Raw genomic sequence first — 27,150 nt, forward strand, 5'->3', positions numbered from 1 at the left:
CCAGCTAGTAACGTTAATTCAGAAAGAAGTTTTTCAACCCTTCGCCGGTTGAAAACATGGTTCCGTAGTACCATGAATAAGGGACTCATAGGTCTGAAGGCAATATAGAGAGATTCGCACAAGGAAAGCGCAAAATAGAGTTTGCAATTTAAATTATTATAATAAAAATTCTAAATAGCTAATAAGTTACTTAATTACATCCTTCATTTGACAAACATTGTAAGCAAAAAATAAATATGTATATACATTAGACTGCATCATTCCCCATACAAATAAAAATCGGTACCATTTTTCCATGATAAAAATATAGTAAGGTAGAACCGCTGAGAGTCACTTTTAAAATTCTTGACGTTTCCAAACAATTTAATTTTTAAATTTACTCACAAACTCACACACACATTTTCATTTTCAATCTCAAGCAACAACAATTTCGAACAATTTCAATTTTTTATTTTCAATTTTATATGATTTTAAAATGTTGGCAAACTTCAAAAAAAAATCATGGCCGACAAATTGAGAGAACGGTTATACCTTGCTATGTTTTTATCATGCATTTTTCCATTGGAATTATAAAATCTATTATATTTTAAGACGTCCACCAAAATATTTCGGAAAAATATTAAGATTTACGTGAGCTGGACCGATTTGAAAATACCTCTAAAATTTGAGTTTTTTATGAATAAAAATGGTGTCTTAAAGTTTTTTTTTGAAAAAATCCCCTCAAATGACAAAACGGTTTAAGCTTAAAAAATTTGCAAAAACATTAAAAAAAAATTCAAAAAAAAAAATTAACGGAATCGTAATGATGAGATTTTTGATGCTGTTTTTTTAACATTTTTCTAAGATTGGTATAAGAAAAACTTTAATAACTGAACCTAAACTCTTCCGATTTAGACTTGTGAGGTATCATTGGAAAGGTATTTTCTCACCCTTTTTATTTCTTTGCTACGTCATTAACAGTTGAATTAAGATATGTTGGTATTTGAAAAAAATAAAAATTGGGACACGAATGACATTTTTTTGACAGAAATAAAAACAGTGTGAAAATACTTTCTACTGAGATTCCATAAGTCTAAATCAGGATAGTTTTGGCCCAGTTATTCAAGTTTTTCGTAAATCAATCTTTGAAAAAACGATTCCGTTGAGAAGATTTTTAAATATTTTTATGCAGATTTTTTAAGCTTAATCTGTTTTGTCATCTGAGGGGACTTTTTTCAAAAAGTTCTTTAAGAAACTTTTTTTATTCATAAAAAACTCCATTTTTGGAGGTATTTTCAAAACGGTCCAGCTCACTTAAATCGTAATATTTTTCCGAAATATTTTGGTGGACGTCCTAAAATATAATAAATTTTGTAATCCCGGCGGAAAAACCGCAACTTTTTTTGGTGATACAGTCTAATATACATATATACACTTAGGTCTCTTTTTATGCTGTACATGCGTTCCTCAGAAAGCCGTATAAAAAAAAATCGCATAAAAAGGTTCTTTACTTTCATACAAAAACAGGGGATGCGTTCCAGCATTTTCAAAAACAGCATAAATTAAGATACTCCATGTAAAAAATTCTTAAAATTCGCATAAAAAATACAGAGAGGCGTTATTAAGCAACAAAAAAAAAACAATTTATTTCTTCACTTCAACACTTATTATTCCACGTAAAACTGAACATTAATGAAATAAATAAAATTTTATCTGTATTTTAACCAAAGATAAATAAAAATACTACAATAAATACATGAGTTATGTAAGAATATAAAGACAAATTATTTATAAGCATTGCCTCTTACACACTGTAAGTAATAAAAACTCTGAAAAAAACAAAATCGCTACTGCGAAATAATGGTTTAAAAAACCGCATAAATTCAAATCCGCATAAAAAAAACCGCACGAAAAGAGACCTAAGTCTATATTGCTTTAATAAACCCAACGTACAACTTTTTATCTTGTGTTTTTTTTACAAAATATTATAATTGTTTTATTACAGGGGACTCTGTAAATGGACTTTGCACCAAATTCACAAAATGAAACTTCTTAAAAGTAAAATTATATCACAAAACACTTTACTTCGCACTTCATACAAATTACTCGAACCTCTATTTGCATGAAAAATAAATGAGGGTTCAAGCAGGTTGGATACTGGTAGGTCATATAGCTTCGATGGGTCACTCCGCTGTGAATCAAGTTAGATGCCTATAATTTCGTTTTGCTAAAAACGCTAGAGACTCGTGACTTCTTTCAAGAGCTCAATATGCTTATTGCAAGAAAAGGTCGGTGAATACACATTGGTAACGGGTCAGAGGAAGCCTTCATGCATGAAGATTATGCAGTAAGTGCCTTCTTCGATATCGAGGGGGGCCTTCAACAATGTCACTCCAGAGACAATCGTCAAGTATATTCATAATATGGGGGTTAAAACCAACCTAATAACTAAGGCTTATCTACAGCCACTTCGTGACAGAACTGTCGCGGCGAACTGGGGGAGCGTCTGCACTCAGTGCAGAGTGATTAGGAGCACTCCACAAGGTGGTTTTCTCTCTCCCCTGCTCTGGATTGCGGTTGTAAACGACGTTCTGTAGGAACTGGAAAAAGTGGGCTGTCGGGTTATCGCCTATGTAGATGATGTGAAACTTTTGGTTAAGGGACGATTTCTATACACCCTTATTGATCTCGCTCAAGGTTACCTGAACCAGGTAAATAGGTGGGCGATCAACGGCGGCTGTCGTGGAAGCATAACATTGAGGAAAGGGTAGGAAAGGTGTCGGTGCTGTAGGGGAGCTATCGGTAAAAGGTGGGGTCTCTCGCCCAAATTAATTCATTAGCTCTAGGAAACCAGATTTAAGTCTATATTGTTTCAAAGAGCCCTTGTCTGGTGGAACGAACTAGTGAAGGCTACTCTTGTAAAACAGGAATTGTGAAGCATTAGGAACCACACCTACACTGGCGCTTAACATGTGTACATATGTTGAACACGGCGCCTGCGGATATTACATTCAGAATTGTCGCAGCACGAACTGCTATTAAGCTAAGCGAAACCGGGTCCTTTTGTGACATAAAAAAATAAAAGAAGACGTGTATCTGCTGCTGAAAATGTTTCTATAGGGCACTTTAAAACACAGGGCTAGTGATGGGGGTTCTGACAGGCCATTGTGCGATTGGTATTCATGCGGTGACACTAGGAATTTCAACTGATCCTTTTGTATCAGCTGTCAAGAGGAAGACGAAGTCGAACCATCTCCACACTTTCTTTTAGACTGTCCAACCTTCGCGAGGCTAAGATGGAAGCATTTTGGCTCACACATCTGAATAAACACTGAGCTCTCAGGGATGGAAATTAGCCGCATTCGAAATTTCGTAATCGGCTCGCGGCGTACTTAACCCAGACTAAGTTGTACTTCTTTGAGCTATGAAATAGTATCACAATAGGTCACATTATGTATCCGCCACTGCTAACCTCCTTTTTCTAACAAAGTCACAAAACTCAGCGCATCACTATTGTGATTTCTACTGCGCTCGAAAATATGCAACAAAAATTAGATTTTAAGTGCTAAGGAAATGCACACAAATTAAATATGTTTTTTTTTTTGTATCGGCATATTTATCACAGCAGCATACTTTGAAGCGCAGTAGAAATCACAATACTGATGCGCCGAGTTTTGTGACCTTGTCTCTCTCTTTATTTCAATCGGAATGTGGCTATTGTTGTAGATACAAAGGGAAACGCGTGAAAGTACTTGGAGTAAAGGAAATCCAACAAAACCAAATGGAACCCCCGTCTGAAATACGTACAAATTTTGTGAATATTAATTCTGTAGCAGAAATTTTTAGAAATAGAAATATAAGGATATTCAAGTCAAATTCATATAAAGTGATACCGACAGACCAAAAACAAAAAACCACACTAACAACTTCTGAAACACATCAATCGCACAACAAACACATCATTTTGATAATCAACCCAATTTGCCTTGAAATCAGCTGCTCTGCCATGAGGATGTTTTTTCAATATTTAAAAAAAAAATTGAGTCGTTAAATGATACCGTAATAACACGCTGTCCAATTGGAGAAGGATTTGGCTTAATTTAACATTTCCAATAGACGTCAATTGGCACAGAAGAGAAACAACTGGGGTGATTTTTGAATTTTGAAAATAATAAGAGGAATAACACGCTGTCAGGTGCTGCCTTTAAACCTATTGGAGGTTACTTAAAGAAGTATTAGCTACTGAACAAATCAAAATTCAACTGCTACCATCTGATACTTGAATTTTAATGTACTTATCAAAAGTTTTATTTGTAACACAATGTCTCTTATCGTAATAAAACGTTTTCAAATATAGGTGATTTATTACCATGGTTTTTAACAAGGTTTTAAGTACTTTTGAAAAACAAGTGTTTTAAACATTGCCAACCCTGGCGACGGACGGTATATGCGCCCCCTTTGCAGATATTTAAAGAAAACAAATTTATGAATCACTGATATAAAAAACCCCCGCTATAGCAAGTTTTTATAAAAAAAAAAAAAACTACAAATGCCTACAAACAAGCGTTGCTTAGAAAAACACATACATACATATACAATTTGGCAAACCCGAAATTGAATTTAGACCCCTGGTTTCTTCGGCAAATTCTATTAGAATTTCTCGTAGAATACTCTAATCCCTACGCGCATTGTCGAAAAAACCTTCCATACAAATTGGCCCGCTCTTTACTTTTGTACATATACATAAAAGCGAAATTGTTATAATTTTATAAAAACATGAACTTTGTGCATGTGCTAATAAAGTTATATATTAACGGCCAAACCGGATTTTAGGACAAACTCCGCAACGTTCCCACGACAGTCGGGTCTACGTAACCGGAACGACCCAGATTCATATCTGGCCAAGGACTGTCACTCCAGCAACACTCCCCAAAAAGTCTTTGGGGAATTTGTATGCTGCTACAACAACAACAACAACAAACTCCGCAGTATTGTTGCGTCCAACTTAGTTTCGCGTGAGTCTAGGCAAACCTAGTCTGTCCTAAAATCGGGTTTGCACACACACTGTTCCGATGAGACGAATTCTTGATACAAATTCAGGGTTTAGAAAAAATGGTTTGTTGCTTTATTAGAAAGCTCTATTTATTGAGGGACCGAGACTGCGTTTTTATGGCTGATTCAAATATTTTATGATCTAAAAAATAAATCTGAAAATAACGGTTCTAATATGATTGAAAAACTAAAAATCAAAAACAGTCTATTAAAAACTGATCGAGAAAAATATAAATTTAAATTGAACGGATAAATTATGATTTTTATTATAAATATCATAAGCGTTGCGGTCCCTGTATTTATTAGAAAAAACATCCTAAATTACCATTCATAGAAACCCTTACTAAATTTTTTAAGTGCGAATAATAGTGAAACTAAAAAATATTTTGAAAACGACTTATGCTTATGCAGGTATGTATTTCAAAAATATATATATGTATATTTCGACATCGAGAAAAAAGTTATCCGTTTCTCAGCCATTATAAATCGTGGAACTCAAGTCACATAGGCCAACATCTATGGTGAGGGCCTTGTAATTATGGTTACTATAAAAGTTAATTTGTTTAACAACGTTATACAGTCAATATACTCTTATAGCTTTTAAATTGGCTCTTATCTGCGAATGATTGGAAATTCCTGGGCATATTCGGTAGCTAAAATCCATGCCAATTTTAAACGCCTTTAAACTAACCGGGATTTTTACTTAACATTTTTAATATTTTCGTTGTTCGTTTGCATGTTAAATTATGAGAATAATTTATTCACATGGCATTCAATTTCATTATTTCAATGATATGTTTGAGACCAATCGGAGAATCACATTGGAGTTCAAGTTGAGAACTAGCATTTTCTCTCTTGAGAAACAGTTCTATTTTCATACAAAGGAAAATGCTATTTTTGTTGAGAACGCTATGATCCTTCACTTGAGGTACTGTTGGGAAACAAAGTTGGAGATTAGAGAAATACCTTAGTTGTCAACTTAACCGCAATTTGAGCTCAAACCTAAATGTTTGTCGGGTTTTATTAAAGAGAACGGAATGCAGAGTGGAATTCGTCTTGGTTCTCACGAAGGACTTTTAGCTCCTGAAATTATCTACTAGGTAAGTTATTGTGTGCTCTTGCTTTAAAAAAGGTATGTCAATAAAAAAAATAAATATAATAAATAGATGTTGGCCCTTTTGGTTAGTTTTAGCAGCGCAAAATAAATTAATACTTACAACGCGCATATTTTTAATGCTTGGAAGAACACGTTTGGTATCAGCCTCTTTTTTAATGAAAACTTCATTAATAACCGAACCGACCACCTCCTTTGCCGCACCCATAGCAGCTTCGCCGGCCACATTCAGGAATTCTTTTCCAGCCTGCTTGAGAAAATTCGTCAACTCATCCATTTTGCATTAGAGTTTCTGAAAATTTGCAATAGTAAAAAACAGTATGTATTAAAAATAAACTTTATGAAACTTTAATATGTTTGGTATTGCAATAATAAATTTAAAATTGTTTATACATACATACATTCATATGTATGTAGTTTAACTGCTACAAGTATTTAATTTATTAGAAATATTTTAATTATTTGGAATTAAATGACTAATCTCACGACACTTGCTTGAAAACGTGATATATGTAGATACATATGTACATAAGTAAATATGTATTTGTGTTAGGTACTAATGAAATCGTTTATTGTATCTCACTAGCATCAACTGGTGCGCGGTTTCCGAAAAATATCGTTGATGGCTCATGGGCGGCCAGAGGAACACAGAAAATTGATGGCGTTTACTTAATTATCAGCTTAGTATTGATTACCTTGCTCCGAATAAGTAGCATTACTGTTGCATTACTCATTAGAAGTAGCAAAATGTTCTATTGCAACAATAAAAAGAAGACGGCCATATTGAATATTAAATACAAAATTTCCCCATAGCACTGTAAATTATAATTTTTTCCTAGAAGTAGGTTTTTTACAATTCTATAAATAATTAATATATTTAAAGATGTATCGTTGCCTTAATATAGAAAGGCCCTATCTTACATCGTCGCTGAAATGCACAAAGCCGTAACTAACTAAAATCTTTTATTGCATAAAACGATTTGGGGCCACATAATGCGATCAAATGCATCATAATCAATTAAAACGTAAATTTTCGATTTTTAGTTAGTTACGGCTTTTTGTATATCAGCGACGATGGCAGATAGGGCCTTTCTATATTAAGGTAGCGGTATGTATGTATGAACATACATAGTATATCTACATAGAAGAAACTAGCAAAAAAGTTTATGTACGACAGTATGAACAAAATTACATTTAAATAACGCGTAGTTTTTCAAGCACAGTAGTGAAAGCACATTTTCTAGAGATTGAATTGATTAATAATGAATTAAATTAAACCACTAGTTTTAATGACATCATCAACTGGAACTAAAATCACAAAAATCTCCTGAGTGAGCTTCCTGTTTTTTTCGATCGGTACAATAACCACAAAGATTACACTTATCATCATCGTACACCCACCTGTTTTTTTTTTATTTGTATACGCTAGTATTTATGATTTGTTTTCTCGTTAAACAATCGACAATTGTATTTGCTTAGGTATCTAAAATTTTTCCGTACAGAGAAAGTCAGCTGCTTGATGTACGTACGTATGAATGTATGTATGTGCTTACTACACTGGTATGCATGAGTGTTGAGCGTCATTGTACATTCCGTGAGATGCTACATAAACTGAGATTTTTTGATTTTTCTTAATATTGAAATACCTAGGAACTTTTCAGTTTAAATGGTTTAAAATATTTATTATATACATAAATAATCATATAAGTACCTCGGAAATTCTTTATTTTATATATTAAGGTTTTATGGGTAGCCAAAATTACACAATATGAATCACGCTATTATGTTCTTATACACTTGCATTCCCTTCATTTTTTTGGACGTCAGAAATGCCAGATTTATTTCTCATCCGGAAATAGAAATAAAGTCCAGTTTTGCCTGTATTTACTCACTTCCTGTGCAACTCAATTGAAATGGCAACACTTTCCGTTTGGCATAGACCATCTTCTTCAAGATTAGAAAAAAAACATCATTTTATATTTAACTCAGCCAGTCCATTTAATGTAAAAGTTGTATGTATGTATGTATATGATATTTCTGTTTAAAATGTTATGAGTATAGTTTAATATTAATTTAAGTTTAATTGTATGAAATCAAATATATATATATATCTTACAAGAACAAATTTTAATTTAATGTACATAAACAAGTTATGAAGTTATTCTTTATCGTTAATTACATAATAATAGATTGTTAAATGTGTAAATTGTCACTATATTCTTTCCTAATCCTGTGGTTCTCAAAGAGGACTGGCGTCGGATTCGTCACGTTCGTGAATTGCAGTTATGCTCTGTTGTAAGGCATTTGGTGTTAGCCATTCTCTAAAATGATAAAAATTTACAATCGTTAACCGTAGTTAATTGCTCGATGCAATATTTGTTCAATATTACTTTGGCAAGCATCTTTGAAGAAATGGCACACAGGAGCTAAAATGCGCTAGGCGGTTTACCCAGCTTGGGATTTCTTGGCCACAAAGAATCTGAAAATTTATAATTACATACCACATGAATAGATTTACATGCGTATACATACCTGTGTTAGAGAGCTGGAAAAATGGTTGCAGTTATTGTTCATCAAATGGTATCGATCGCCACGGAATTGATTTCCCAACTCGTCCACAATGCGTCGAATTTCTTCGTAAGTAAAATCAGTGCAGCCGATTTGTATACTTTGCCTAAACTGAAACTGCTCTCCCAATTCATCATGATCACGAGGTGTTATTTCGAAAACACCAGTAAACGGGAAAGGATGTCCTCCATATGCAAATTCTGTACCAAATATTTCAACGCCGGAATGAAAAACACCTAAACCTATCGATGTAGTATATTCATTTATCCAATACTGAAAAAATATATATATTTAAAACTTTTCATCTGTTTATATAGGTATATAAATTGAAATTTACCATGTCATAGACATTTAAAATAACTGGTTCACGATTACTCATGGTTGTTGGTAGTAATTCGTCGCTCCCACTGTCTTTAGGTACGCCAAGGCAACTGGGAAATGACAAATTGCAAGGTAGGCCGTTCGAAAACATTATATATTAAAAACTCCGATGTTAGAATAATATCAATAGGGATGAAATAAAAATTCTTCAATTAATATTCCAATAACGAGGCAATTTTTTTTTTGTTTTTGTTATGAGCAAAACAATCAAGCATTTAACTATAAAACTCGCTTGTATGTTGTTATTTAGTATGTATGTATGTTCGTTTTCGAGGGGGCACTACTATTTAGATAAAGCTTTTGTGGAGGAAGACTACGAAAATTATCAGATGGTGATGATTCCTGTGAATAAAAATTATCTGATATTAAAAGAGTAAATAAAACTTACATATGAAAGTGTGTATATGAATTCAATGAGAATATTTAATAAAATTCAAGATAATAGTGAACAACTATGAATACATTTATAATTTTTTTATTTTGACCTTTTTTTTTTAATATGTATACCACAACCCATAACCCTTATCATTTTTATATATCTCAGACGATAAACAAATCACACCAATAAGTTGCTACGTTTTCCTAAATCATTAAAAAAAGATCTTCAATACAATCTACGTATATACGTATGCCCTCGCTAGGGCAGGCACCTTGTCGTTGGTGCGGGGGCTTAGCTGCATCACCAATCAGCCCTCTTCTGGTTTGAGGTAACGCGGGTGTGCAGACCTCCGCGCTACCTTCTCTCCAGACTTGGGCTGCTGGAGAACAGTGACCAAGAACTGCCACCTCCTAATCCAGGGTGTTAAGCGACACCGTGCCTATTGGACGGTTTGCAGCCAGGAGGGTATAAACCGGCTGTATTCGAACGGCGCCTTTCCGACACCGGGCCGCATCGGGGAGTAACGGTGGCCTTACCGCGACAAGGGGCGCTGGCGCGGCGGACTTCTGAAGATCCCCTTTGAAAGCTTAGANGTATCTATGTAAGAAGTCAAACCAAGTGTATCGCACAGTGTGAACCACATTTCGGAACGATCTAAATAAATGTGCAGCCACCTAGCTTCGCCATATCAACGCTTTTGGAAATATACATAAATGCGCTTCTTAGAGAGTGTCCTGCTATTACAAACCACCTATTTATTCTAAACCCAATCAATTTTGAAAAGATTGTCAACTCCATAGCAGGGTGCCACCTTCTTCATACCAAATTCTGCTCGCATGTACATACATACATACATATCGTCGTTTAAAGTGCAAAACCGCGTATCAACAAAATGCAAAACCGCGTATCAGCAAAATGCAAAACCGCGTATGTGAAGTTGTAGAAATTATTTTCTAGAGCGTAAAAACACTCGATATTTCAAAATGGGTCTCCTTTTTATAAAGCAATCGCAATTCTGGCGGGTATATGTCAGGACGAATGGATAAGGATTGAGCCAAGAGCTCAGATGCAATTGCAATTGTGCCAAGAGCTCTTGGCTCAATCGTTATCCATTCGTCCTGAAATATACTAGCCAGAAATGAGTTTCCACTATAAGAAAGAGAACCATTTTGAAATATGAGTGTTTTTACGCTCTGGAAAATAATTTTTACAGGTTCGCATACGCGGTTTTGCATTTTGTTGATATGCGGTTTTGCATTTTGTTGATATGCGGTTTTGCACTTTAAACGACGATGTTTCCTCACTTAAATATGTACATACATAGGTATGAACATAAATATGTATATGTATCTACTGCACTAAGTAGTGCAACTGCACTGCTTGATTTGTAATCATAGTTTCTAGTTGTAGTCCTAAGATCTAATCACTTTAAAAGGTTAATATTCGACTTATTTGATATACATACATACCAAAGAATGGCCGAGTTTCTTGAATACTTTGAGATCTCCTCGTAGGTATCCTAACGCATACAAACGGGCGAAGGCAATACGCCTGGAACATGTTTCTATCCGCAAACCAAATTACTCCTCCTCTGGTAGCGTGTTAATTTAACATTTATTAAATCAATTGCTTCGAATTAAATGTGAATAAATATGCCATCCAAATTTTTCTCTGCAATACTTTTAGCGTCTTATATCAAAGTTGATTATCGTCCAGGTACGAATGAGAAATTGAAACAATTTTTTTGGTTACCTGGTTGCCAACTCACAAAATAAATGACATAAGGAAAGTTGCCAGATTTGAAATAAACTTCTTTTGCGAAAAGTAATAATATCTAAGTTTCTTTCCCCCCAGATTATCTCTTAAACCAGTTTAATACCTAGTACCTATAATAGTATGTTGAAATCGAATATCTCAACCACATCGTCTATCTATTAATGGGAATGAGTATTAACTCTTCGACTCATTTTAGTTTAGATTAGGATTAGTTCGAGAATCACAAATCTTCTATAATCACATGCAATTGTCCCAAAATTTATATTTAAGAAAACAGTTTTGTTGGGATTTCTTTTATTTAAATATCCAACATCGCGTACATTACAGTGGTTAAGTAATTTAAATTCTTCAGTCGCGTTTATTTAATCAATAGACTTCATTTTGCACAAGTAAGCTGTTGGTAGCAATTTCATCTCGTCATTTATATGACAAAAAACGGTATCCTTATCCGAAATAGATCTAACCTTTCCCACCGATTCTCTTTCATCACCATAAATAACCTTGAATTCGTCGCCAACTTCTGGTGGTACCGGTGCCAAATGTTCACTTACAATAGACACGCTGCGATCCTCCTGACGCAAGAAAACAGAGCACACTCCGTTCGAAACTGTACGAATAATGCCCGTTTGTCCAACCAGATCAGCATCGTCATGCGTATGAATTTTAACTTCAATGTCGGTGGTGCACCAATCGCCTATTGGCGAGTCCAAGCTTGCTCCCGGAGTTTGTGGATTATATGGCGACTGCGGGTTACCGCCTGGTGTATTTGGGGAATAGTTTGATGGAGATGGTGTATTCATATAACCAACTGGATACGGTGATGGTGCCGGACTGGGGCTTGGATTAAAGGGACTGTAACTACGATCCGATCCGTATAAAGTTCCAGGCGTTTGTGGTGCGAATTGGGTATTCATTTGATAGCCTGGTGTACCTAATATGCACAAAATCAATTGTTTAATATGCTTTATAGTTTCAAGAGATATATATATATAATCCTACTTGGGTTGTAGCCAGGACTTGGGCTAGGTTCTTCCAAAGTGTAATCAAAATCGTTAGTGCGTGCCGGAGTATTTGCTATGCTTGGATCCCAAGCTCCATGACGTGGAGTCATGCTACCATCATGCGACGGTGTCATTGTACCACTGTAAGGTGTACGACCTTCTGAATCCCAATTGGGAGTTTGATTTCCAAGCAGCGGTGTCTTCGAACCCACTGCTGCATACACTGGTGTCTGAGAGCCATATCCAGGTGTACGTGCTGGAGTACGACCATAAGTCGATACACTTCCACCTTCCTTTCCAGGTACTCCTACCATAGCAATGTGATTGCGATCAACTGATATAGTTTGGCACGAAGTATGCAGTTCAACACGTGCTGTACTCTCCGTAGCGTCCTTAACAATACCGACAACGCCTAAAGAAATATTTTGATTAAACGAAAGGTTTATTACTAGCAATAACGATTCACTTACCTTTATACGGCCCGCCACTAATCTTAATAGTTTTTCCTAAAATTTCGCGATCGCGGGTTACACGGAAACCGCCGCGGCCTCCCCTTCCACCCGCACGAGCTCCACGTCCTCCAGAAGGATGCATAGGCGATTGTATGCGTGGCGACATAAACCCAAAGCCACCAAGTGTGCCAGCATTATTTGCCTGACTCTTACTTCCACCTGCCAACTGTAAATGACGAGTTTTACAAACAAATATGCCACCATTCTCCGTGTACATCCGGCAGTGCAAGAAAGCTAAACTGCGATAAAGATGTTTGATTTCTCCAGATCGACCCTAAAACGCTTATAATGTCAATCATTACATTCTCTATCCTTAATTGTTTTTATCTTACGGCGTGTGGTCCTTCCATTACTTTAACTATATCGCGTCGTCTTATTTGATTTTGATCTGCATCCAGAGCTATTGTATTACGGTTTTCTCGCCGCTTATGTAGCGCAGTCGGCTTACATTCAATAACTTTGCCATGCATACCCAAAACATGGAAATTCTCTCGTTCCAAACGCACAATGACTCCAACATTTTGGGGACTGAAACGTATAAATTTTTATTTTATTGGTAAATCTAAGAAATGGGTCGAGTAATAAACTTACTCAAGTTGCACCAAATCGCCCCATTGAAATTGTCCCAAGCAATCGACGCCTGTGGCCACATCAGAACAAAGCTGCAAATCACGGGGCAATACTTCCAATTCATGATTTGTTAAATCTGATACCAATACAATGCGCATTGGTTCCACACGTATAATTAAACCAGTTTCTCCTTCATAACGTCCCGCTAAAACTCTGGCGTGATCACCAGTTTTGAAAAATTTACGCAATTCACTGGCTTTAAATATCAGGGGATCCTACAAAAAAAACATATTAACTTTATTACGGTATGCCGCTTTCGATTTTTTAGAAAAATTATCTTACCTTAAGGTCTTGATGTTTCGGCATTACAGTTATCATGCCACCATCTATTGCAATAATTTTTGCTTGTAAATTTTCCAAGTCACCCACGCAAACCTCCACGTTATCGCCCATTGAGAAGGAATGTGTGCTTGTTGGGTCATCCTTCGAACCGGCAACGATCTCCAAATTAACATCTAAGAAATAGTTCAGTATTTAATTTAGCACGATTTCTGCAGCTAGGGTATATAATAAACTTGTCAAGTAATGAATTAATTAATAACCTTCTGGTTGCTCTTCAAAACGTTCTAATTCTGCTAACGTAGGCTTCACACCATCAACCAAAATTGCAGACATTGTAAAGTTTTTATACAAAAATCCTTTCCGCGAATAACGATTACCCTCAAAAAGCAAAAAGTCACCGTCTGAATGAACTTCACCACCAATAGCCCTGCAAATAATATATATATATATATATATATATAATCAGCTGTAGCTTTAAAGCACTTATTATTGCTTTTCTAATTGAATATTACCTAACGGCCTCCGGATCGAAAGGCTTTGCTGTCGGTCTACGTTTCTTTCTGCGTTTAGAATCATCAGATTCCTAAAAAATTAATCACGATTATAAGGCACGTCATGTTAAAAATAAATATATTTTCTTACCGTTGCTGTAGTTCTTAGAGCACCACGCATGCGCGTATAATCAATTCTGGGTAACAGTTTTAAATGCACTTGGTTTTGTGCCAGATCCACATAATCAACTTGAGCAATATCGTCCTTATAAAGACCACGTTTTAACCGGACCCACTGCTTTACTTTTAATCCAACCTGCTCCTTCACAACTTTTAATACATCTGTCATTTCTTTGATGGGTACCATCTCCTGCTTCCATTTGCCCATCCGTAAGTTACCAACATTGTCTATAGCCGTTTTTACGTGCGTTTGTTTGTAAGACTCCAGATAAATATAACCTTTAACTCCCTCGGGAGCCACAACAGATTTAATTTGCAAGGGCTCGTCAGTATTTAAATAGGTCAAAAACTTTCGCATTAATAGAAGTGCAGTGGCTTTTTCTTCACCAATGCGGCACTTCACCATCCATAGATTAGGGTCCCTATAAGCAGTAAATAATGGAATAAACTTTTTCTTTTGATACAATTTTTTTAATACTTAATGCCCGGTAACAGAGTCTGCTGAGTGATTTCATCCGACATTTCTTCGCCACCATCTCCAAAATGTCTTTTGACGACAGATTCATCAGCATATTTCTTTCGTAAATATTCTTCGATTTCATCTTCTTTTTGAGTGCTGCAAATAAAAAGGTTAGACCGGCGTAGTTTTACATACTAATTTACTAAAAGCTTTTTATCATACTCCCATAAATTAGTGCCACGACGTCGGATTTCTATATCGCGTGCTGTAGGGCCTAACTCATCAATCTCGTTACCCACAATTCCAAGTTCATTAGCTCCTTCTTCCCATTCATCGTCTTCATCCACCTATGGATATATAACATTTTCTTACAATTTTTTTTTACGAATCTAAGGATTCAGGTACCTCGTCGTCAACTTCGGCTTCGTCTATAATGAACCCTCCAAAGCGTTCTTTCTTCTTCTTCTTCCTTGGGCGATCATCGTCTTCATCTTCTTCTTCGTCATACTCAGAATCAACTTCATCGCCATCAAGATCTTCACCATCCTCAGGTTCTTCATCTCCGGACCGGCTGCGACTTTTACGCTGTCTATTACGAGAGGGGCTCTCATCTTCTGAACCCGAACCGTCTGAACGAGAATGCGACCGAGATCTAGATGGCGATTTAGATCGAGAACCAGAACGCGACCTGTAAACTGAACGTGAACGTGAGCGCGAACGGGCACTTCTTTGCGATTTGTTGGAACTCAATGATCCCTCATCCGATCCGGTGTCAGAAGCATTACTTGCTTCGGAATCCGACATAATAAAATAAAAGCCAGACTATTTTTTCTAAAACACTTGCCAGCCACGAAAGTTTTCACAAGAAAACGGGGGTTTTACCTTTACCGAAAAACTTGAAACGACATGAAATGAAATGAAGTTGAATTACAGAGTGACACAAATGCAAAATTCTGTTGCTTATATCAATACTGACAAATAAAAGAATCTACTACAGATAACGGCCCGTCTCCATAGAAAAAGTTTTTGCCTACCAACTGTCATTTTTATTGCCTGATATACATTTTATCAGAGGCAATACATGAACGAAAGACACAAGATCTCGTAAGAACAAGAGAGTGAAAAAAGTCGATCACGTAAGAACGGGACGTTGTATTTGTAACTTGTTTTAAGAAAAAAAGTTTTGCGAAAGCGGGTTCGTCAGCTGAGCGTTTGTTTACATCACAAGCACCACTATTTTACAGTTTTATTCAAGTAAAGAGTTAATTCAACATGACAACACATTTTAAAGCATTTTGTGGCATCATTTTACCTAAATTGTGCGTTTAAAGTGTCTGACAATAATTTTGGCTAATTTTGGTTTTCGTTGTTTTCTTTGCTTTGTTTACTTTTCGCTCGTTTTCCAGTGAAACAAGATGGCGTAGAACCCGCTAAAAAATAAGACTTTTTCACTCTCTTGTTCTTACGTGATCTCATGAACCAAAAATACAAGATCACGCCTTCTTAGTAGCCCGTTATAATCGCATTTAGGAAAAAAGTTGAGCGACTTTGACATTAACCGTTTGTTTACATTTGTTCGTTGTTTACAATTTGGTGGTGGCTTTTTACTGCAATTTTCTTAATTTTCGCTTGTGACAACGTGTGCACACATAAGGTAAAGAATAATTTAACACAACGACATGATTTATAGAAGAATTTGCATAATAAAATGATTATTCATGCGTTCAACAATTACGCGTTTTTTGTGCTCTTCGTTGTTTACTTCTTACAACAAAGATGGCGTCGAGATTACAACAGCTAGAAAATAACTTTTTTCTTTCTTTCGGGAAGGCGTGATCTTGTGTCTTTCGTTCATGACGTGATCTTGTGTCTTTCGTTCATGATACACAAGTATTTCACCTCTGTGCGATAAATAGTTGCGTTCCCCAACTTTTCAGGGTCAAAGCTGCAAAACTGTGAAAAAGAAGCCACAGAACCGAGAACGGGAACGCTTTCTAGTAAGTTCCTGTAAATTCTTGCAACTTCTTGCGAGTTAGAGAACGCAGCTAATGTGATTGCAATTTAACAGTTCTCTTTTCCCTATTTATTTCTCTATTCTTTTTTTTTTTTGTTTTTTCTTTTTTGTGTTTTTCTTTTTGGGTTTCCCAACTGCAATGAGTGACTATTTAACGACTACCACTTAATCTTAATTTTATTTAAATTTTATTTGTTATTTTATTTGTTTTTTTCTTTTTTGTGTTTTTCTTTTTGGGTTTCCCAACTGCAATGAGTGACTATTTAACGACTACCACTTAATCTTAATTTTATTTAAATTTTATTTGTTATTTTATTTGTTTTTTTCTTTTTTGTGTTTTTCTTTTTGGGTTTCCCAACTGCAATGAGTGACTATTTAACGACTACCACTTAATCTTAATTTTATTTAAATTTTATTTGTTATTTTATTTGTTTTTTTCTTTTTTGTGTTTTTCTTTTTGGGTTTCCCAACTGCAATGAGTGACTATTTAACGACTACCACTTAATCTTAATTTTATTTAAATTTTATTTGTTATTTTATTTGTTTTTTTCTTTTTTGTGTTTTTCTTTTTGGGTTTCCCAACTGCAATGAGTGACTATTTAACGACTACCACTTAATCTTAATTTTATTTAAATTTTATTTGTTATTTTATTTGTTTTTTTCTTTTTTGTGTTTTTCTTTTTGGGTTTCCCAACTGCAATGAGTGACTATTTAACGACTACCACTTAATCTTAATTTTATTTAAATTTTATTTGTTATTTTATTTGTAAATTTAAGATAACTGTTTGTATTTAAATTTATTGCAATTATAGGTGCAATCCCGTATTCCTCGGACTCGGACTAGCAAAACTGTCAAAAAATAAAAACTTCGCTCAAAGCGAGAGAGTAACATTGAAAAGTACGGTATCGCTTTCTAGTAAAAAATGATAACTTCTGTCAACTTCAACATAACCTCCAAATTTTGGTTGTAAATTTTTGCTTATTTTGTATGTAAGCACACTCAGATCACACATGTAAATAACCAAAAATACTTTCAAATTCATTAGAATCCACTTAAACAAGTAATTAAATACTTTTAAACATGAATCAGCAGAGTGCACTTTTCTTTTGCTTACAATTTGGTTGCCAAACACACTACAGCTGATCGGTTGACACATTTACCAGAATTTACCAGCAAAAAATTCTCGGACTAAAACTGGTAACTTCTGACAGAGAGAGAACCGTATTTACTCTCTTTTTTGTCCTCTCAATAGTCAGAGAGCCGAGTACGGGAATGATTTCCAGTAAAATCTGACTGATTCTGACTATTTCTGACTAGTCCGGACTCGTACGGGATCGCAACTTATATTTTTACGTTAGAGTTAAGATAAGTATGTATCAGACGTTTTTGCGTTTTAATTTTGTAATTGAAAGCTATTGATGTACTAAAAAGGACTGAGTCTTACAGGTACAACCTCATTTCTTAAATAAAATAAATAAATAAATTCTCCGAAATTAAGTTACTGATAGTTGCTGGCAAGTTACTGGATAATTTGGAAACAAACATAACTAAAGGCTCTGATCCAATACTTTTCGTGTAAAATCCTGTAAAAATGTCAAACAGAAAAATTTCTCTCTGAAGTGAGAGTGCAAAGTGAGTGACAACCAAAAAGTACGGAAATAAATTATTTTTTCTGTAAAACCCGCAAACAGCCGATCGCTTCACACTTTTCGTAATTTTACCAGAAGAAAAGTTTACAGGATTTTGGAGTACGGGAACATTTTTCCTGTAACTTCCTGCAAGTTCGTGTAAAAACCTGTAAGTTCATGGAGTACTGGATCAGAGCTAATGTTACATTACACCAGGATAAAACATTTTGAATTTGGAATTGATTGATTTTTACGTGGATTCTCCATTCTGGTAACCAATCTGAAAATGGAATATTCTACATCCACCGATGAACAGCCGAAGATAAGGTTTGGGACATTTTTTATTCGGAAATAAAGTTAATTTTTAGTATTACTTCAGCATTATGTTACACTTTATTTTTAACGCTTCTTGCGTGATAAACTTATAATTCAAGTTCAAACATTATTCCAATTGCTCGAGTTGAATATATGGCCCTCCAAAGAAAATAATGATAACTACTAAAATAAAGATAACTACTATAAACTTATATGTACATAATAAAAAATCGTATGAATGATTGCGCAAAACATTGTCGAAATATCAATATAAATATGCATGTATCTATGAACCGCATTTTAATTTTAGTGAAACTGTAACGGTTAGTTGTAATCCAACCAATTATTACGAAAAGCAAATAGGTTTAAAATTATTTTGCCAATTACTGCATCAATTTGAAAGGCATTACGTTTTTCGCCGAAAGGGGGCATACAAATGTTTTGCTTCAAGCAAATTTTCCTAGAGTAAAAGAAAAAATTATGATTAAAATAATCCTATTGGGTTTTCACGGTCTCTACTTACAGTACTTCGCTGATAGGTATTTTGTTTTTGAAATATTCCTGCAATCGGAATGTTCCGAATATTCTTGTAGCCACAGCTATCATACAAAACTGGTCGGGATTCTTGTTGTACAAGATTACAAATGTTAGTTTGTCATGCCTTAAACACGGCTCAATGACTTTTGAAACGGCTTCACGTAGCCAATCTTGTGGATATTTCCGAAATACTGAATCCGTTTGTGATATGTATACAGCAAAGAATTGCTTTTCCAAACAAACGAACTTATAATCCTGTTTGCCATTCGATACGTAACTTTTCTTTAACTCGACTCGCTTCGAAATATGATCTTTAGAAATCATGTGGAAAGAATGTACAAATTTCTCTTCACTCCAACTAATAACAGCATTAAATGACGTGATAAATTTATTTGGCACTGCCTTGGGACGCAACCCAATGTTAAGTGGCTTAACAAAACCGCATGCCTGATCTTCAATAGCAAATATCCGTTCAAATGTATCAAATAAACGGGAAACTGCAGACAGATATGTGTTGGTGCGACGCCACTTGTCTATACTACCACAATTCTGCAAGAAATTCATATATGCACTGTAGAAGTATTGCCTTGTTTTTAAAAGCAATTGGGCACTTGTGTGTTCCATTTTAATTTCAATCCAATCATCAATATAAAATATAGACATTGCAGCTTCTTTTTCGTTGAATATATGATTTCCCGTTCCTTGATAAACGCTGCAGTTACCAAGAGGGCATAAATTTGATGAATCGATCTTCGGGGGACCTGAAATGCATACTCATTTTAATATTAATGGCACTACCGCTTATTTTTGTTACCTTTTTCTAGTAAATATTTATACACTTCACAACTCTTATAGTTAAATCACCCGTTACTTGTATTAGGACGTAGGTTCAATTTCATCAATCAAAGGTAAACGGTTTGACACGATAGCAAGATTTACAGAGGCATTCAGTTACAAGTAACCCGTTATTTAAACACAAGAGATATGAAGTGATTTATGCCGATTTCCAAATAAACGGCTCATGTATGTAGTAAAACGAATTGAACGTACCTGCGAACATAGCAACAGTTAACGGTGTCACTAAAGAACAGCATTTGGTGCTGTTTCTGTTGGCGCTATTAATAACATTTCCATATACAATCCAATGTGAAGGAAATGTACGCACATTTGAATTTAAAGGCCCCAATGTGAGATCTCGAAGCACAGAGGTGGGGTGTATAACAAGCTCTTTAGGTCTATTGCTTCTAAGACGACCTTCGAATGTATCAATAATGCTAAGACAAGGATAAAGTCCAGCTACTAGAGTTGCTTTAATCATCGGCCAACTGTTCGATTTCAAATTTATGTAATGCATGCTCAACTGTCCTTGGTTGTGTATAAGCTGGGAAGAGCGCAAGGCGCCCACCAAATGTGTACGAATGTCACAAACTTTTTCCAAAATTCCATTCAACACATAATCATGTTCATCTATCAGCACCATTTCTGGATTATCGTCTCGCAAATTATTTTGCCATTCTTGGTATAAACGCAGATATATTAAATGATCCGACAATATATTCTCTGCTAGGCGTTTTCGTTCTATTTTTACTTTGGACCTCACCTCTTCTAATACGGTTAAGTTTTTGTTATCTATCTCCGTGGGCAATTCCAGTGGATCAAATGTTGATAGGAAGCTTACAATTGTCAATACGGGATCCAGGCATTGTAATAGTATAGCGAAAACAAGTAGTTTTCCAAGTTGGCAATCAATCGGTACATCTATTAAACGACATCCCAGCCATGTCACCTCTTCTAGCTCATCAAACACGTATATTTTCTTCAGAAATTCGACTGTGTTGTGTACATTTATGAATGGCGCTTTACAAATGGTCGACTGCAAATATTCTGCAACCATAGTGTGCGGAGATAACAACTTTACAGTCAAGCAAATTCGATCCAGAGGCATTGTTAATAAATCCGCTGTGTACGTTAAAGGTAGCTTATCGATCAAAAAACCAGATATGAAACGAAAGCATGAAGCCTTTTCACCTAAAAAGAGAATACTATTTCATAAAGTCCAAAAACATTTATAATCATGAATTCTTTACCCAGACGACTTGTTAAACGTGCACGATTTTCAAGCGCTTCTCTAGAAATCCATTCATAAACAAGCTCCTTACAACCCGTATCCGCGGTATACTGGATACGTCGTGCTCTTGCCAAGTCGATTACATATTTTATTGGAAATTTCAGTATAACACTTTCTATAATATCAGTTGTAATTACAATATTTTTACACTCGGGTGTGCCTTTTATAACCTCCTCTAATTGGTCTTTCTCTATATTGTTATGGAGCATATATATGACAATTTGTGGTGGAATATCACCTATCATTTTACATCGCAAAACCCAATAATTTATACGTAAAAGTTGCTCGTAATCAGCTACAATTATAACTAAATTACCTAAATTTAAAATAGAGCTTGAAATTTTATTGATAGCAATCAATTTAAAATACGCACCAGGTTCCCATTTTGTACTCATCATTAAAACCTTAATCAGATCCATTACCATGTTATAATCCAATGATGTTGGATTCATGTCCTTTAAATTTTGGGCACTGCTTAGTAATTCAATACACATCATATTTCCTCCAGCAATCGCGTTAGATACAGCGTTCAGGTTTTGTTTGTCCATTATATAAGGGTCGGCGAATTTTTCCAGTAACATTTTTATATGTGTTACATTTCCAAGTTTAGCAGCTATTATAATTGCTGTCTTTCCAGTTATTGAGTGTCTATAATCTATTGAAACATTTTCTCCTCGGACCATATACAAAAATGTTTCTAGGGCTTGATCTGCTCCAGTAAGCTCATAATTTTCAAGTATGCGGTCCACATTGAAATAATTTCGGTTTGGCATTCGGGACATATTTGTATAGTTATTATATATCGACTGGTTACGCATATTTAAATGACGGTCGGTTTCTATTACTTTTTGTATATCTTCTAGATGAAATACATGAGATGTTTGGAGTTCCTGTACTGCAGGGTATTCCAATTGTAATACCTCTCCTTCCCCAAAATACTCTAGGAAGCCTAAATTGTGCCGTGAGTTAGACAGCAGTATTATCTTTAGATGTGCGTGGCAGCGAAGTGCTGCTCGTAGTTCACATAACAATAAATCAGTAAATGCTTCATGTCGGGTGACGTCGCAAACAATAACATGTGAAATATGCCGAAAACTATCGACAATACTTTGACCCATAAGTACTCGGAGTAGAAAACTGGAAGTGGTATATATAAGGTTTGATCCCTCGCTGATACGACTTTGTAAATGGATTTGAAATGCTACAGTATTTCCCACCTTTTCTCCAAGATACTCCGAAAGCTTTTCGCTATTATGAATAGCCAATAATTGTTCTCTTTCCACACAAATTATTTTACAATGAGCTCGACGCTCTGCACAACTCTCAATTATATACATGGGCAACCCGGTGGATTTTTCAAAGATGCAGTCTCCGTTCACTATAAGCACCCGAGTGCGCTGCAAGGCTTCAAGCAAACTTGTTTTGTATGGATGTAAGGAACATTTTTCCTGAAATCTCTGTTGCCCGCGATCATTTTGTCGAGCCATCGATTGTTTTAATCCCAAAGAGAATCTATGTGGGGGAATAGAAGGTCTGGCACAATTTGGGCTGAAAAACTCTGGCGACATTTGCATTTCTAGTTGACTGCCAATAAAATCGCTCTCGCGTTGTAGCATAAAAAGCTCCTTTTCCGTGTGTGGCGCAAGGTGCAATTCTGGTACCTGCTCCATAAAATGTAGACAATGCTTTTTGTACATTTTTATGAACTCAATCCCGTTGTGCAGCAATGGACGGCAATTGTATCCAAGTTTAAAAGCATAGTCGGCAAAGATTATTCTCTCAACTGAACGAAATGATCCACAAAATTTTTGGCAACAGCGATTGCCATCTTTAAAATGCATTAGTTGCTCAAAAATATACTGGTGCACAATATTTTTAATCATAATGTATAAAAATAGTCGCGATGTCAAAATTTTAAATTCAAAACGGAAGAAGTACTGCAAAGTTTTAACAGATATCGGCATTGCCAAATAAGAATGCGGAATTGGTGCAATGGCAGCAGTGGGCAGCAGTGTTACCGTTCCAATTTTCAGAAAGTCGCAAAAAAGGGGTCATTGACGAAAAAAAGGTTCTCCATATTATTTTTGCTTTTATGTACTAGGAAATGGATAAATCCTATAAATTTGAAACGAAAATAGCGGGACAAGCTTTTCACAAAACAGGGTTGCAAACATACACATAAATCGAGAAGAGGTTTCAACGCTCTCGCGTTTTCATCAAGGAGTCTTTATTCGAAAAATAAAAACAAATAAACAATAAACATGATTAGCAAGTAAAATTCGCTGATGCAAAAACAATAAACATAGTTAACGAGAATTACTTTACACTAATTCTGACTTTGAACTCACATTTACATAAATATTATTGGCAAAAATTGTTAAACAAACGATAAACGTTAGCACCATTTTAAGTATCTTTTCAACAATATTACCAAATTCGAATCCTATATTCTTATTTATATTTGTTATTGATTACAGCTGCATACACGTTGTTGGTGTTATCTACGTCCTCTTTAAAGTTGATCGCATTCTCATTTTCATTCAGTCATTCTCCTTTTTACCCCTCTTTCGATGTCCAAAATTCTCGTATTCGCGAAGTCCGCAAAGTGTTCGTGCTTCGTCAAGTGTTGTGCCAATGCTGTTGTCATCTTTTTGTTTCTCTCATCCGCTTTATGTTCGCTTATTCTTGTACCCAATGAAATATTTTTTAATAGCATGGTTCCGTTAACATTTCCTTAAAAATCTCTGCAAGGGGCAAAATTCGTACATAATTTTGGAAAAGGGTAAGGAAATCAAAATTTTCAAAGTCGGGTCAAAGGGTATTGGCGCTTAAAAAGGGTCAAATTGCCCCTTTAGTCGCATAACGCAACACTGAATGGCAGTGCAATGGGGTTATGTTATAACCTCAGGCTTACAGCAGAAGCCCGCCATAGAAAATGGAATGCCAATTTACTAGTCACCATGTAATTTTAAATATTTTTTATATTATTTTATTTGTGTAATGTGAAATATTTTTTACATTATTTTATTTGTGAAAAAGTGAATGTATTACATATTAGCGTAATACCTATTACTGTATGCATGTTCTTTAAAATAATCCGAACCCTTTTCTTCGTAATCCTTTTTAGAGCTCAATGAATCGCTAAAAACATTAGAATGGGCAAAATCTTTTGCACCAATCCAAGCATCAAGTTCAGGCGATTGTGCAGCATATATTTGAAACGGAGTTTGGAAAGGACGCATTTCCCGCAACTCTTTCGAAAGCCGCTCTTTTAATCCTGACAAGAAATAAGTAAAGATTTTTGTCAAATACTTTGATGTTTTTATAATCAAACTACCTATGAATTGTGAGCATCCTCCTGTTAGAAAAATGTTATTAACCAAGCGCTGCTGCTCATCTTCTGGAAATAACTTGAGCACAAATTCAATCAATTCAGCAAGCCCCATCTCAGAACATCCTATTAGGCTTGGCTGGAATATTACTTCTGGTGCTCGTATAGACTCAACACTGAAATGCAACTAAATAAACAAAAATACTATAACTTTTAAAATTTGTAAGCAGTTTTTTTCTATTGAAGAAAATCATAACACCGCCAGTCAAAAATTTTTCAAAAATCAACGGTATTTTAAAACATAAAAAATGCCAAACTTTTAAAACTCACTAGCAGTTTTTGTATGGAAGAAAATGCATAACATCGTCAACAAAAGAAAAAAAAGTCGACGGTATTTTGTAAAAAAATGCCATAACTTTTAAAATTCCCAAGCGGTTTTTTGTATGGAAGAAAATCGTAACACCTTCAGCAACCAATTACCAACAATCTACTTATTTTGTAGCCACTTGAGACTTGCATTTTATTGTACTAAAATTTAATGCGCTATAAAATTGCATACAATCATTACATGAAAAAATTTTGGAGCGGAATTAAAGAAAAATATTGATCATTTCCGACCTTTTTCACTCTCTTGTAGATCTGTAAAACTATCGATGGTACCAAGGTGTATTTAACAAGGTGGTGTTGGGGCGACAGCTGAGTTTTTCACCGTGGAGGGCATTACGTCAAAATTATGTGTTTGTTGTAATTCATACCCATGACAGTATGGATATCTGCATATAATTTGTTAGTGTAATGCTTTACTTACGCCTTGGATGGTACTATCGATACTATCGAATGGTTATATTCTTTCCACTATCGAATGGTCTTTGGCCACTATCGATAGTCTTTGTTTGAGGAAATATATATATTGGGGCGTATTCTTGTTTTCGTACGAATCGAAAATCATGAAATTTTCCTATCATTTTCTATACAAAAAATTCAAATTTTCTATTCGTACGAAAACCAGAATACGCCTCATTGTTTATATCAAATGTACTACTTAGTATGCATTTCTTATTTTTGAAAATGGGAACTTGGCTACATTGATTTACTTACACATCACTATTTTTTACCTATAACCGGGTTTTATACGGTTCAAGTAATGAATTCAATTCTGCTTGCTAGTGGAAGAGAGGATTGAGAAGAAAAGGGAAGATTACATATGCGTCTATACCGTCAAGTGGTTTCAAGTTTCTTGCTTTGCTTTTGAAATTTTTGCAAATAGAAAACGCAAAACAGAATGAACCAGAATTGCTTTAAAGCAGTGTACGAAAATAAACTATATTGTACGTTACTATTTCGTTTCGTTTATTACTTTAACAGTTCGGTACAATACGAAACAAAACGGCTGAGTTCACTTTGGCGATAGTACACTACAGTAGTTTAGTAGTTACAGACAGGGATGCAAATTTTGGGGAGTAACATCGATACATCGATGTTTCGATGCATCGGAAAAATTAATATCGATGCTAAAATACATCGCCAGAAAAACATCGATATATCGATGGTTTCCGATGTTTCAAAAGTTGTTAGGTTGTAGTCACATTAAAAGGAAAATTAAATACTCTTCAATTCCAACTCTCTGTAATTCAATTAGAAAAATACTTACATATGGATGGATGGATTTCCCTGTATTTAATTACCACTCCATTAACCTTTATATAAATAGAATAGAAATGCATGCCGTCGTAAGTTCGATGAGCTTAAAGTTCCAGCGCCCAATTTCGGTGAAATTTCAACGGGATCCCGGTCCTTTTTTAATGACTAAGTAAGCATTTTTAATATCGAATATTAAGAGTAAGCTCGGAATTTCTGAATGCTCCTCAAAAGAATGAGTAATAAAATTCATGGCCAGTCAAAAAATTTTAGGAGCATAAGTCGATGTTAAAACATCGCTGAAATTGGCATCGATGTATCGTCAATTTAGCNGATCTGTAGCATTTATTTTATAAAATTTTTTGGCATTCTGCTAAGTGCAGGTATATGTTAATTATTTACATAGATAAGGCACCAACATTAAAAAATCAGAGGAACCGTTCGTGTGTGTATGTATGCTTGTGCATGTTTGCTAAGGCGAAATCATTAACTAGTGCAAGCATTGTAGGTTCAAGACTAGAATGACCTCGAAAATTTCGAACCGCCCCACAGTGCCGCCTAAAGCTCTACCCAGAATTGCAGCGGACGACGGTAAAGCGGTCGACGGTTAACCGCTGTCAATTTTAAAACTCACAAAGGCATATGGAACGGCTCATAATTGCGGCGGCAGCGGTTTTACCGCCGACGTTTTTCGGTTGATCTAAATTTATTTATATTTTTACCGCCCAGCGGGGACAGCACAATGTTGATTGA

The 27,150-nt window shown here is 35.3% G+C and overlaps 5 protein-coding genes across 10 annotated transcripts in view; all 5 read right to left on the reverse strand.

Moving 5' to 3' along the window:
• CalpA (calpain A) overlaps window positions 1-7,928 on the reverse strand; it is a 32,393-nt gene extending 24,465 nt beyond the window's left edge. Inside the window, exons 1-2 of one of the 4 annotated variants that reach the window (XR_001847118.1) lie at window positions 7,547-7,694; window positions 6,249-6,437 (exon numbers count right to left, since the gene is read on the reverse strand). Coding sequence is in view for 3 of the 4 variants with exons in the window: in XM_017612773.1 (XP_017468262.1) it covers window positions 6,249-6,422 (174 nt within the window). In the remaining variant the exon portion in view is untranslated. Of the gene's footprint in view, window positions 1-6,248; window positions 6,441-7,546; window positions 7,695-7,856 lie in introns of those variants that run through there. The other 3 variants (XM_017612773.1, XM_017612775.1, XM_017612772.1) reach the window with 3 other exon arrangements.
• Window positions 7,929-8,111: 183 nt separating this feature from the next.
• LOC108360496 (desumoylating isopeptidase 2) lies at window positions 8,112-11,211 on the reverse strand. 2 transcript variants are annotated; one of them, XM_017612797.1, is made up of 5 exons: window positions 10,943-11,211; window positions 9,051-9,436; window positions 8,678-8,986; window positions 8,536-8,624; window positions 8,112-8,466 (listed from the first exon to the last, which is right to left on the reverse strand). In XM_017612797.1, the coding sequence occupies exons 2-5, from the start codon at window positions 9,183-9,185 to the stop codon at window positions 8,385-8,387; spliced, it is 615 nt and encodes a 204-aa protein (XP_017468286.1). In that variant the 5' UTR covers window positions 9,186-9,436; window positions 10,943-11,211; the 3' UTR covers window positions 8,112-8,384. The 2 variants fall into 2 exon arrangements, with proteins under 2 accessions (XP_017468286.1, XP_017468287.1); XM_017612798.1 differs by having other exon boundaries at window positions 8,113-8,466; window positions 9,051-9,144.
• Window positions 11,212-11,491: 280 nt separating this feature from the next.
• On the reverse strand, window positions 11,492-15,733 carry Spt5 (Transcription elongation factor subunit Spt5). The gene is made up of 12 exons (XM_017612776.1): window positions 15,211-15,733; window positions 15,028-15,152; window positions 14,824-14,961; window positions 14,317-14,767; window positions 14,187-14,257; window positions 13,935-14,101; window positions 13,675-13,847; window positions 13,354-13,607; window positions 13,095-13,290; window positions 12,721-13,036; window positions 12,249-12,662; window positions 11,492-12,180 (listed from the first exon to the last, which is right to left on the reverse strand). Exons 1-12 carry the CDS (start codon window positions 15,607-15,609, stop codon window positions 11,612-11,614), a joined length of 3,273 nt encoding a protein of 1,090 aa, XP_017468265.1. The 5' UTR covers window positions 15,610-15,733; the 3' UTR covers window positions 11,492-11,611.
• A 3,048-nt stretch (window positions 15,734-18,781) lies between these two features.
• Window positions 18,782-23,615, reverse strand: bgcn (benign gonial cell neoplasm). The gene is made up of 4 exons (XM_017612787.1): window positions 21,388-23,615; window positions 20,351-21,328; window positions 19,287-20,061; window positions 18,782-19,223 (listed from the first exon to the last, which is right to left on the reverse strand). Exons 1-4 carry the CDS (start codon window positions 23,390-23,392, stop codon window positions 19,088-19,090), a joined length of 3,894 nt encoding a protein of 1,297 aa, XP_017468276.1. The 5' UTR covers window positions 23,393-23,615; the 3' UTR covers window positions 18,782-19,087.
• An 827-nt stretch (window positions 23,616-24,442) lies between these two features.
• The window catches only part of Arp5 (Actin-related protein 5), a 7,919-nt gene continuing 5,211 nt past the window's right edge, over window positions 24,443-27,150 (reverse strand). For both annotated transcript variants that reach the window (XM_017612788.1, XM_017612789.1), the window contains exons 6-7: window positions 24,766-24,946; window positions 24,443-24,705 (exon numbers count right to left, since the gene is read on the reverse strand). In XM_017612788.1, coding sequence (XP_017468277.1) covers window positions 24,476-24,705; window positions 24,766-24,946 — 411 coding nt within the window. In that variant the 3' untranslated portion in view covers window positions 24,443-24,475. The remainder of the gene's footprint in view (window positions 24,706-24,765; window positions 24,947-27,150) is intronic.

This window comes from Rhagoletis zephyria, unplaced genomic scaffold (genome assembly GCF_001687245.7).
Source record: "Rhagoletis zephyria isolate East Lansing unplaced genomic scaffold, Rhagoletis_zephyria_1.1 Rzeph_scaffold_00580, whole genome shotgun sequence".
NCBI lineage: Eukaryota > Metazoa > Arthropoda > Insecta > Diptera > Tephritidae > Rhagoletis > Rhagoletis zephyria.

Coding starts and splice junctions, on each gene's coding strand:
- LOC108360496 (XM_017612797.1), bottom strand. CDS start 9,185: ATGTTTTCGAACGGCCTACCTTGCAATTTGTCATTTCCCAGTTGCCTT. Junction 8,987..9,050: donor TTTTAAATGTCTATGACATG/GTAAATTTCAAT, acceptor ATATTTTTTCAG/TATTGGATAAATGAATATAC. Junction 8,467..8,535: donor CTTCAAAGATGCTTGCCAAA/GTAATATTGAAC, acceptor TTATCATTTTAG/AGAATGGCTAACACCAAATG.
- Spt5 (XM_017612776.1), bottom strand. CDS start 15,609: ATGTCGGATTCCGAAGCAAGTAATGCTTCTGACACCGGATCGGATGAG. Junction 14,768..14,823: donor ACTCTGTTACCGGGCATTAA/GTATTAAAAAAA, acceptor TACTGCTTATAG/GGACCCTAATCTATGGATGG. Junction 13,291..13,353: donor GGCGATTTGGTGCAACTTGA/GTAAGTTTATTA, acceptor TATACGTTTCAG/TCCCCAAAATGTTGGAGTCA.
- bgcn (XM_017612787.1), bottom strand. CDS start 23,392: ATGCCGATATCTGTTAAAACTTTGCAGTACTTCTTCCGTTTTGAATTT. Junction 21,329..21,387: donor ACGTTTAACAAGTCGTCTGG/GTAAAGAATTCA, acceptor TTCTCTTTTTAG/GTGAAAAGGCTTCATGCTTT. Junction 20,062..20,350: donor AACTGTTGCTATGTTCGCAG/GTACGTTCAATT, acceptor TATGCATTTCAG/GTCCCCCGAAGATCGATTCA.